General features: G+C 35.2%; 1 protein-coding gene across 1 annotated transcript; it reads left to right on the top strand.

The window, feature by feature from the left end:
* Positions 1-398: 398 nt before the first annotated feature.
* LOC128167345 (uncharacterized) lies at positions 399-11889 on the top strand. The gene is made up of 16 exons (XM_052833021.1): positions 399-824; positions 1141-1318; positions 1759-1931; positions 2300-2480; positions 3537-3801; positions 3998-4133; positions 4454-4824; positions 4944-5052; positions 5269-5523; positions 5661-6125; positions 6219-6346; positions 6819-8048; positions 8458-8485; positions 8640-8720; positions 9619-9813; positions 10872-11889. Exons 1-16 carry the CDS (start codon positions 812-814, stop codon positions 11579-11581), a joined length of 4518 nt encoding a protein of 1505 aa, XP_052688981.1. The 5' UTR covers positions 399-811; the 3' UTR covers positions 11582-11889.
* Positions 11890-12577: the final 688 nt, after the last annotated feature.

Here is a 12577-nt window from a genome sequence, read left to right as displayed (position 1 = left end):
ATACGTGCATTTAGATGATTCTAAAATAAACGAAAACATGAATTCTATTAAAACACCCATGTAGCAGGTGCTCGAGGCACCCCCTCTTCCGCGATGGTAATGTCAATGGGGAATTGTAATAATTTGTTATATGAATTGAATTGAGGGAGAGGGTGACTCGATCGGTCCTGTCTTAAAGCGTTTGTCTGGTATTTTTAAAATAATTTTTTTTATAAGAAGACGCTTAAACTCTACAAATATAAAATTAATATTACTGAGTTTTATAATGAAGAACACGACTTAAGTTAAATCAAATAAAATTTAGTGAACGACAATTGATAACGCATCCACTATATATACTTCCTACAGATAAGGAAAAGACACATAACAACGCCATGTCGGATTTCCTTCTTTCTTTTTCTAGAAATACCACGCACTTCTATAATTTCTGTGCAAAAAACTTCAATGTATGTGAATTCAACATTTGCTGTGGTACACCACAATTTAATGTTAATACTGTGATTTCACAGTTATTCGTAAATATGTTTATTGGTATGCCCTTGTCATAGTATATACATGTAGTAATTTATTATAAATAGGTAGTGCCTATTAGTTTTCAGTTGTTCCGTTGGGAGTCGTGACGCAAGGCTTCGACATCCAAAAGTATTGTCCTTTTCCTAAATCTATTTGTTAATTCATTGATTATGAAATTTGAAACAACTCTTAACTGTAATTGAATCTAGTTGCAAATTCAGACCATTTGAGCCATGGAAGAATTAACCTTATAAAAAGGCACCCCTCCCTCCTCCCCGGGAAAAAATCTGGATAAGCGATGGAAATACATGGTAAGTTATCATGCATCACCATTTGAGAACAGTTTAAATGTAAAGACAAAATCACACGTTTTGTATCTATTGAAGAAATTGATTTTCAGTAGCGCACAGGCTATATTTCAATGGATAAGCCATTTTTAAACCCCAGTAAAAATAAAAACAAATCCACGTCACACAGTTCATATAATACAGCTTATTGTGTTCTTGTAATGTTTTTTTTTTTACCAACTCGGTCAATGCAGTATTGCTTGTAATTTACACCAAGGCCAAACTATTTATAGCACACATGACTCAAGTGGTATTTCCCCCCAGTTCCATTATTTTGTAGCTCCAGCGCCTGGACATTCTCAAGAGAGGTCTAATGAAATGACAGAGGACGGAGACAGACGGCGGGTCGATCGCCTTAAGTTCCCCCGATACTCGGGCTGGCTTCACCTGAAAGAAAATATCTTAATTCATACGAGATATTGGTGTGTTCTGAGCCATGGATGTCTTCATTATTACAAGTAAGAAATAAAATATTTACCCAGTAGATGATCTCCATCTCTTCTATTGTCCGCTACCATCTTAGGGTTTTTCTCGCGTATCTCGCGAGAATTAGTCCGAGGGTGATGAAATATTCGAATATTAGGTCAAGTCATATGAAAAATTATTAATCTAGTGTAACATGGCTAGCCGAGCGTCTTTTTCAGGTAACGACCCATGGGCCTTCGAGAATATATATATATATACTTTGACGTTGTACATGTATATACTTAAGTGCCAAAATAGTGGCTATGGGTATCATTTAGTATAAATAAAGACACTTGGCAAACTTGTCTTAATGTTATAGTACTTGAAACCTAATAATTTAAGTGGGATCTAGAACGTACAAGTTGAAATATAAAGAATATACATGTATATGTATGTACTACTTGTATCTTGTTACGCCATTATTTCTCGCCAGAGACTGGAGACAAAACTTTTACACCAAAAAGATCCCACTGAAAGGATTAACCATCGATGACAGGAGTTGGTCACTCTACTCCCAGAAGTTTAGGGTGGGGGACTTGGAATGGAGTACATCAAACTCCTCTCAGGGAAAACAGTGGCTGTTTTACTTGAAAAACTCCGCCATCGGTACGTGGTATATTCATTTGTATTCAGTAAAGGCTCTGTGTCTTTAATAGCAGCAGACGACTCTCTTCTATGTACAATGTCTCTGGCCCATTAATCTACACAAGGTTTTTTTTATATTATAGAGTGAAATAAGACTCCGTCTCTTTTCTTCCCTATGATCATTGGGATATTATAAGAAACGTGGCGAAACTGCTTCACTGATATTTGTCAGAAATGAAAATTAAGATGAAAATTATCTTTATAATGATGTAAAGGAAAATTATTATTCATAAATATAAATCATAACTATTCATGTAATGAATACGTATGTTATTTAATTTGTGAAACAAAACAAAATTCTCAAGTGAACGTAAACAAATATTTTGTAGATGGGACTGAAAACATTGAGGCGGCTGTGGATTCCTGTCGTAACTTGATCGTAGAGACCCGCTTACGATCAGACTACCCTCCTCTCATCCTCAGGTTGCTGGGAGTTATGACAATCAGTAAAGACGCTACAACCAGCAAAAGCGAGCTATTTGAGCTTTCTGAGTATCTCAGTACCAAAAGGTAAGACAGTTACGTTCCCCTCTTATTTCATCATCTTTTTCATAGAAACCTCCCGCACCCCGCACCCCAAAAACCAAAACAAAACAAAAAACAAAGTAAAAAAAACGAAGTACAAAGTAAATGTAATCATACAATGGATTTTTGAGAAAATTAAAATATCTCAATGGAATAATATTGTGTCTCAGTAAATTTCTTTCAAATGCCATCAACGTATATATATATATATATATATATATATATATATATATATATATATATATATATATATATATATATATATATAGATATATATATATATATATATATATATATATATATATATATATATATATATATATATATTTCCATCAGACATTGTACAAAATCATTGGTAACGTAAATCTACGAAAGACGAAAAGGGTGAACATAAAAAAAAATATATTTTATCTCGTAATAACGAGAAATGGTCTCGTTATAACATGTTTATTATCTGGTTATTGCGAGAAAGATCTCGTTATTACGAGTTAATTATCTCGTTATTACGAGAAAAGATCTCATTATTACGAGAACAAACCTCGTAATTCCGAGAAAAGGTCTCGCTAGAACGAGTTAATTATCTCGTAATTACGAGAAAAAACTAATTAACTAGTTATTACGAGATCTTCTCTCGTAATTACATATACGAGATAATTAACTCGTAATCTTGAACGAGATATTTTCTTTTGATAACGAGATATTTAACTCGTTTTTTCGAGATATTTAACTCGTTATTACGAGAAAATATTTCGTTATTACGAGATTTTGTTCTTGTAATCACGAGATAATTAACTTGTAATAACGAGATCTTTATCGTTATTACGAGATAAAAATTTATTAATGTGGCCCTATTCATATCAAACAGACGGCTAAGTATATCTAATACATGTAATGAATCTTACCGAGCTTTGATTTTCTGTAAAAAGCAAATGCATTTCAGTGCATTGATTATCTACTTTTACACCTGCTGATCTAAGGACAAACACATTTCTTTGATCTTTTGATAAACAAGCAGTTTAAAAGTTTGCCACATAATGATAGGTTTGGCCAAGTTTTGCCCAATCTCTACAAGTCGGTGTTTGAGGAACTTAAGATAGATTGCGTCACTGATGACATGCTGGAACAGTGTAGTCAGAGAGACGACATTGACTATGGATGGATGCTGCTGTACCTCATTAGAAGGCTGTTATGGAGATTTGCCTTTGCCAGTAAACGCTTTGCTTTGCAGATGACGGAGACCTGTTACATAGATTGTCTACTGTCAGATCTCAACCATCTCTCCAAGACACCCCTCTCAAACTGGAATGTAATGTATCAATTTTTATTTGCTTAATCTTAAATGTCAATATACTAGTATACCATTTATTTTTGCTTGCCAGTTAATTTTTTTCAATCGATTCCATCGAATTTAGTTCAATAATCTTTAGCTAACGAACATCGGTTACAGAACAAGGGCCTTTTGAATTACTAAGTAGCTTTTGTGTGATGGTGTTGCTTTTTAGGACGGTAACTACCTATTGTTTTCGAGCTTGAACTGCCTACAGCAATGCGCAAGGACAAACCGTATGAAGATTGCCTTTTATAAAGCTAATGCGCATACCATAATCGGAAACATTCGCCAAAGGAGCAATTCAAAAAGTATACATGTATATCACTCATTGCTTTATATGCAGGAAAATACTATGTCACTATTAGAAAGCATTAATTGCTCACTCTGTCTTTTTGGGGGCTTAAAGAAGTTATTTCAGCATGTCTTTTTATTGATAAAATTATGATTTTTCACAATGACTTATTAATTTTTAATTTTGAATATACTTATTTCCTATTGTGTAAATGTATTTTTTAAACGATTGCATTATTCAAAAGTCAGTTTGGCAACTGAGTTACAGGGCTTTGTTCATAAGATTACATATACAATGATTATACTGATAGTTAAATTTTTAACATGTTTCTACTAGAAATCAAAATGGCAACTCTTTTAACGTTGTCCCACATGCTACACGAGGAGGACTACCATTTGTTGACAATTGACGAGGATTTCATGACTTATTTCCTCAACCTCATCAAAAAAGCCATTGCAAATGGCAGCCATTTCGTGCAAATTTGCTCCAACGTCGGGCATTTAACTGAAATTCGAGAAATGTTTGATGCCTTTTCCAAGGTTTATCGTCTGAAAGAAAACCAAGACGTCATAGATCGAATGAAGAAGGATGAACTGGCACATCAAATTCTTCTTGTGTTAAAAAAGGCTGATTTAGACGAGAAATTGTTTGCTCTTCAGATGATGAAATCGATGTGTACCTTCAAGATGGGGAAAACAATTTTTCAGGTAAAAGTTACCCAGAAAAGTCATCTACTACAGAATAAATTCATAAGACACTAAAATATGTAATTTACAATACAGCCCAATTCGTAAAACTAATTAGATACTGATCTTCATCTTGATAGAATCAATATTATGAGGAGGTTTTCAACGAAGTCTACATCCTATCAAAACACGATGACTTGCAAGTATGTCGACAAGCTGAAATAGTTTATGAATATCTCAAAACGAAAGGTACATTTATACATTTAACACCTTTTCTGTGCATGAGACTTTTGTTAAATATATGTATATGATTTTAACTTTCTATAAACCTATTTTATTGCTACTTTTGTGAAGTTTTGCAATTTTTCAAGTTTTTGTAAAAAAAATAAAATAAAGATATATAGAAATGAAGAAGAAAAGCGGTATAAAAAACGAAACCCCTCCCCCAAATATTCGCTTTTTCAGGAGAATGGAATAAGCCGTCTCGACAAGGCACAGAGCTGGAGGAATTATATTTACAGGCCCTGACAGAGGGCAGCACTTTAGACAGAACGGTCCGCGTCATGTTTGTGGGACATAAGGGCGCGGGAAAAACAACTCTTTGCAGACGATTCCTGGGAGAAAACATAACCAGCATACGAAGCACAGAGGGAATAGATGTGTACATAGAGAAATTTACAGTCGATCTCGAAACACGGAAGTGGACTATTGACGTAGAGGGTATGATTATATTTGAATGTCCAATATACTTTGGAGACTAGAAATAATTTTTATTTTTTTGGCGAGGGGCATTTTTCTAGAGTTTAGTGGGTATGTAATTTCGATTTAAAAATTACGACGGCTATTTTTCCTTACAGGTGACCCACTTGAAAACAGCAGGTCAAAAATTGCAATGGGGGTGAAACATTTCGAAGACATGAAACTTCTTAAATCTTCGGAACTAGATGAGAAACCATGTTCTTCTCCTGACATTAAGGATGGTTTTGTTGATTCTGTCGATGGTATTGATGATAAAAACAATGAAAGTGACATTGAAGACATTTGTTCAAAAAACGAAACGGTGCTTTATGAACGAAAAAATTCAACATCGGAGGCCATTTGCAAAGAAACCAGATTAAAAGTCATCGAAGAAAATATGAAAATAAATTTTAAAATCGAGGCAAACGTAAATTTTCCTCCAAATTCAGCCCATATTTCCATGTGGGATTTTGCTGGGGAAGATGTTTTTTATGCAACACACCATGTTTTCTTGTCACCTGATGCAGTTTATCTAATTGTTATTGACTTAAGCAATGCAGATACAAACAATATTACAGAAATAGGCAAGTGTGGGTTTTCACCGAATCAAAAATTATGTAAGTGTATTTATTTTTTCCCCATTGCTGTATATTCATTGCTGTCTTTCTTACTTAAAGAAAAGGCTAGATTCTGGTTGCGTTCAATTTTGACGTACTCTAAAGTGAAAGACGAGGATGAACGCTGTGGATTCCGCTTACCCCCTGTGATATTTGTTGTCACGCACAAAGACAGGATTATCGGAGAGGTAAGAGTTGTGTTGCATGGTCGTTCGTCATAGGAAATGAAATGACCTTAATGATCAGTATTGTGTTATTTGACTGATGACAACGAATAAAGAAAGAACGGAGTCATTTGCTTGATATGAAAACAAATCCAAACAGGACAATCACGTGACACCAGAACACAATCTAAACACGACATCGCGTGACTGCCAAACATACATGTAATACAAACTAACATGCACAATACAATAGTTACACGATTATAATGAAAGCATATGAAAGATGGATGAATGTAATTTACGACAAGTGCATTGTTCTTTTCAAGCAGCTGGAAAAACTTTAACTTCATTTAAAAATAACTTATAACCACGAATGAATTAAGAAATCTTTATTGTCAACCTGTTTATTGTTGTTTATCGTTCTATCATAAATTTCTACCGACAAGAAAATATGTGGTGAAAAAAAATATCTAAATTATTTCATTTCAAATAATAGAGTGAAGAAGAAAAGAGAGAGGTTGCCCATAGCTATCTAGCAGATGTTCTTAAATTGCCAGAACTAGAAGGGATCGATTCTTCGTTTATTCGAGGGAGATTCATCGTCGATAACAACTTTTTACACTATGATCCTGAATTAGACAAGTTAAAAGACTGTATTGTTGAATCGGCCCGTATCCAACCTAACTGGGAAAAAGAAATTCCTCTTCAATGGGTAGCAGTTGAAAGAGAAATATCAGTTTTGAAAAGTAGAAAAACCAAACTTATAACTGTTGAAGAACTGCGCGACCACTTAAAGAATTGCGAAGTGACAGACTCAACTCTCCAGAATCTTGAAGGAGTGCTCGAACATTTTCACTTAAAAGGTTTCATTATATTTTTTTCTGGATCAGCGAGACTGAAAAACTACGTGTTTATTGACCCTCAGTGGATTGTAAATGCTTTCAAGAAGTTGATAACTGTTCCTTGTGGTCAAACAAGATTCGAAAACGAAATTATCCGACAGCAGTGGAGCTTGCTGTGCGAAGAAGGGAAACTTACGCTTGACTTTGCCAAAGAAGTTTTCAAACTATCTGGTGATGAACAACTTATCGATGAAGGAGAACGTGTTTTACAAAGCATGGAGGAGTTGAATCTCATTGCAACGTTGCCATCTTACTGGATAGTCCCAAGCCTCCTGAAAAGACAAATCTACACTACATTAGTAGCAGAATACTTCGACGATTCAAACACCACTATCGAAAAATCGTGTTCTTACTGTTTGAAATTCAGAGAGGCGTTCGTGCCCGATCCAATAATGGATAAAGTAGTTGCAGCATGTGTGTCAAAGTGGACAGACATCTATTATCTACAAGGGAAACCCATTCTATACAGGGGGCTTGTTTGTCTCAGAGTGACATCATCTTGTAGTGTGATAATCTACTGCAAAGACAACATGATACAGGCAATGCTTTTTCGAACAGATAAGACATCTCACGAATCTTTTGGCGAAGTAGGAGACTCTGTGCGACTTTTCTTGCACGATTGCATCGACAAAATCTTCAGGACTTGTCATCAAGAGAGTATGAAGCCCCTCGAGTATATCCAGTGTAGAATAATGGAGCCAGAAGATTCCACGCCGGTTCTTGCCGACGACATTTTCCAACACGATATAAAATACTGCTGTAGCGGCAGAACGTTGTCGCGTCATCCACTCACTCATAACAGTCTTCGCCATTGGTGGAAGAAGGTAAATAGTCTTTTTTTTATTCAGACAAGTTATTTGTCTGTCCCTTTGAGAAACGATTTTGATATCCATTGATATAACGGGTTAGTATCGATTGTTTTATAAATAAGAAAGTTTGGCGATTCCGATATAAAGTCCAGGATTTCTTTAAATTTTCTAGGTTTTTTTCCAAGGTAAAGATATCTTGAAATCACAAATTGACGGCAGCAATTAAAGTTAATTCACAAATAAAATTACATAAAGATTTTTTGCAAGAGATTCTTATACTATACTTAAAATGTTTTACAGCGAATTGATATATTAATTTTGTCATGACACATTGCTGATATCGACTAAACGCAAAAGTATCTAAATAAGAGCAGGCTAATATGATTTCTAACCGACACATATATATTTTCTTTGCTTTTCCCAGGTCGAGAAATATCAACCGTTTATTCAAGGTAAAAGAAAGAAAAACTCCAGTTCACAATGATATGATGGACAGTCCCCCAATTCAAAGTCAAATAAAGATATAAATAATAGATAATAAAAAATCATATGCTACAACACACTGGTTTGAAGTCACATTTTATAATTTGACCATCATATATTCAGATTTGGAGGTGTTTTCTACTCCCCCGCAATCACCGGATCCGTACGATGTAAATATCCCTAACTTTCCGTTCTTGGAGGAAGGTAACCTTAAAATTATCATGATATCTAAACACATTGAGAAACGCGGATTTTTATTAGATATGAAAAATGATAGTAACCAATGGCAGCAATGTAGAAAAAATAGTATGTTTTGTTATACTTTCGTGTTAAATACTGAAATCTGATTGGTTAAGACGCAGTTCATAATCCGTTCTATTACCCTCAGCGTTAGCAACACACTTAACAACGGGTAACACAACGAATTGTAACATGCGCGTAAATTATGCGCGTACGGTTCGGCGTAGAATTCACGTCATTTCTATATAAAAGCAGTAATAATTTCTCTAAAATTAAGACATTCAGTACAATAAAATAAATAGTGCCTGTTTGGGAGGATAACAGTTGAAATAGACACCCCTCGAAAACCATTGTCAACCTCCGCTTCGCGTCGGTTGACAATGGTTTTCTCGGGGTGTCAATTTCAACTGTTACCCTCCCAAACAGGCACTTTTTATATAATATATACCTCGTTGGTTACGACTAGGTGAAAATAACAGCATTATCATTTTAAAAAGTTGGATACATGTATATAAGCCATCAAAAGATGTCTGTATCATTTTGTCACTAATTATGAAACAATTATTGCCGATTTCTGTTTTACCAATAACTCATGAGCTAAATCATCGTATTGACTAAAAAACAGCATTGTTTGTATATTGTTGCATATTATTTCGTAATTCCTGTGTATTTTGATTTTTTTCCTATTCAAAATGATTACAAATAGATGTAATACCATTGTCATTAAATGGATGATTGCATCTATTTATCATTATCGTTTTAACCGACTGAAAAAAAAATTAGATACAAAACACTATGTGATAAAGTATGTATACATGTTTTTCGTAAATTTTAATATAATCATTGCATCTGATTTTAACAGACAAAACAGTCACTCATGGTGACAATAGATTCAAACGTTTTGTGGATTCTACACTTACGGTAGAGGTTTGGGAGAATCTTTACAAATGGAGTCAGTCGGTTGGATGTCTGCACTCTGCATTGCAAATCTCCACTGTCTTCCGAGTTGGCACCGCTTCTGTGATGTCTGTTGCGCATCACGTTTTGGAAATCATAGGTGGGTGGTATTTATATTTATTATACTTTCATGATAAATATTGAAATCTGATTGATATAGACGCAGTTGATAGTCCGTTCTATTACCCTCAGTGTTAGCAACACACATAGCAACGGGTAACAGTATATAAATAGTGCCTGTTTGGGAGGGTAACTGTTGAAATTGACACCCCGAGAAAACTATTGTCAACCGACGCGAAGCAAACAGGCACTATTTATTTTATTATACTGAATGTCTAATATTTAAAGAAAATTTTACTGCTTTTATACAGAAATGAAGTAAATTCTACGGCGAGGGTAATAGAACGGATTACCAACTCGGCCAATTTCAGTATTTAATATGAAAGTATAATAAAACGAATTATTATACTTTATGTTAAATACTGAAATGTGATTGGTTAAGACACAGTTGACAATCTGTTCTATTACCCTCAGCGTTAGCAACACACTTAGCAACGGGTAACACAACGAATTGTAACATGCGCGTAAATTATGCGCGTACGGTTCGGCGTAGAATTCACGTCATTTCTATATAAAAGCAGTAATAATTTCTCTAAAATTAAGACATTCAGTACAATAAAATAAATAGTGCCTGTTTGGGAGGATAACAGTTGAAATTGACACCCCTCGAAAACCATTGTCAACCTCCGCGTCGCATCAGTTGACAATGGTTTCCTCGGGGTGTCAATTTCAACTGTTACCCTCCCAAACAGGCACTATTTATATATTGTTACATGCGCGTAAATTATGCGCGTACGGTTCGCGGTGGAATTTACGTCATTTCTATATAAAAGCAGTAAAAACATCTATAAAATTAATTAAGACATTCAGTATAATAAAATAAATAGTGCCTGTTTGGGAGGATAACAGTTGAAATTAACACCCCGAGAAAACCATTGTCAACCGACGCCCAAACAGGCACTATTTATATAGTAAAGAAATATTCAACAACTGATTTTACATTATGGATGGTAATATATTGTTTCAGAAAACCGTAACGGTCAAATCTCTACAATTTAAACAAAATTTAGGAACTCAGGTTTATCAATGTTTTTGTAGCTTGTACTGGTCCTTCCAGTGAGTTTTCTTCACATGATGAAACTAGATTGTTGGATGAGAACATCTTTGTTGAGTTCAAAGGTACAGCGAAGGAGTCCAACAAGCTCTTCCACGTCCATAAAATTCAGTACATTGACCGAGTGAAAGATGTCTGTGTGCTGGAATTGCTGGTAACTGATCCACTCGACCTTCCACCACCATTCCGCGAATTCTGTCACCCTTCAACGGATTCACCCTTGACCTTCATAGGTTATGGTCATCCGGGTCACAATTTTAAGACCTTTGAACCGAAAGTGAAAGTTCTTGATTGGAAGTCAAGACGGGTGGAAAACTCTGTTGCATGGATTCGTAATAATCGTGTCCAACTCAAAAACATTTTGCAGTTTACTGGAAAACCAGTGGAATGGGTTGACTGTGCATATTCAGTACTCCAGAATGAAGGCATTGTGGGATTGAATTGTTTCATGCAGCATGGGGCTTCCGGTGCCCCAGGCATTGCCATGACAACCCATGGATTGGCTTTCTCGGTCATGCTACAGGGAGGATTACCCAAATTCTTCATGGATATTGGACATTTTGCCGAACAGATTCCTCTAGAGCAGAGGATAGAGTATGGGATTACCATGGATATGATCAGACAGGACCTTCTTCAGAAGGATTTATCAGACCTTTGTCAAGATATATTTGGACCAAAAATGTACGGCTTTTGAAGCTCATGACTTTTTTAACACCAGTTGAGCAATGAACATGTTCCTTTTGATAGCATTTCTGTGATAGTTTGTGTTTCATGGCATGAAAATGAGACTGACACCTTGGTATGACCAATTTGTGGTAACTGTTTATTAAAAATAATTCTAATTTTTCCCGTGTAATCATTTTTACAAAACATTATTTAAATAAATTAGTCACATATTTGAAGAACACTTTTTGTTCATATAGTGAGGATGTATAGGAAACTAGCTGCAGGACTGTAGCTCCCGGTCTGAAAAAATTCGGATGGACGACCTGGGAGCTACAGTGCCTCCCATAGTAAAAAAACTGCAATTTACGGCGCACAAAAAAATGCGCTAAGTTTGGACTTATTAACCTTATTTTCACACAAATTCTGTAAAAATAATTAGAACCATAAAATTCTTCAGCAAATTTACTACTGATATCATCACTTTACTTGCCTCAGACCTTCTCTTAAACATGATAACCGACCTCGGAAAATGAAGTATGTTAATTTACGTCGAGATCGAGAGTCGCCATTTTTATGTAAACAAACATGCACCACTTTAATATTGACAGGGCTGGGGATGGTGTTTAAAAGAATATCAGAGGCAAGTGAAGTGACAATATCTGTAGTAAAATGTCCGAGGAATTTTTTGGGATTAAATATTTGTACAGAATGTGATCGTAGATGAGATTAATCAGTCAAAACCTAGCGCATTTTTTTGTGCGCCGTAAATTGCAGTTTTTTACTATGGGAGGCACTGTAGCTCCCAGGTCGTCCATCCGAATTTTTCAGACCGGGAGCTACAGTCCTGCAGCTAAAAGGAAACCTGCATAATTATGCTTTTCGAAATAAAATCCAGTTTAATCCTACAAATGTTTATTTTCTTTCATGATTTTGATGTCTAACAGCGTAGCGCAATAGGATAAAGCGTAAGCTACAGATCTGAAATCATGAGTTCGACAACCACTGAATGGCCTTTTTCAATTAT

Source organism: Crassostrea angulata, chromosome 10, assembly GCF_025612915.1.
Source record: "Crassostrea angulata isolate pt1a10 chromosome 10, ASM2561291v2, whole genome shotgun sequence".
Classification (NCBI taxonomy): domain Eukaryota; kingdom Metazoa; phylum Mollusca; class Bivalvia; order Ostreida; family Ostreidae; genus Magallana; species Magallana angulata.
The sequence above is the reverse complement of the archived record's forward strand: the minus strand, read 5'-3'. Positions and strand labels throughout refer to the sequence as shown.

Excerpts from the sequence above, each read along its gene's own strand:
- LOC128167345 (XM_052833021.1), top strand. Across the intron at positions 6,126-6,218 it reads AAACAATATTACAGAAATAG|AAAAGGCTAGATTCTGGTTG; the intron begins GCAAGTGTGGGT and ends TCTTACTTAAAG. Across the intron at positions 8,721-9,618 it reads CTTTCCGTTCTTGGAGGAAG|ACAAAACAGTCACTCATGGT; the intron begins GTAACCTTAAAA and ends TGATTTTAACAG.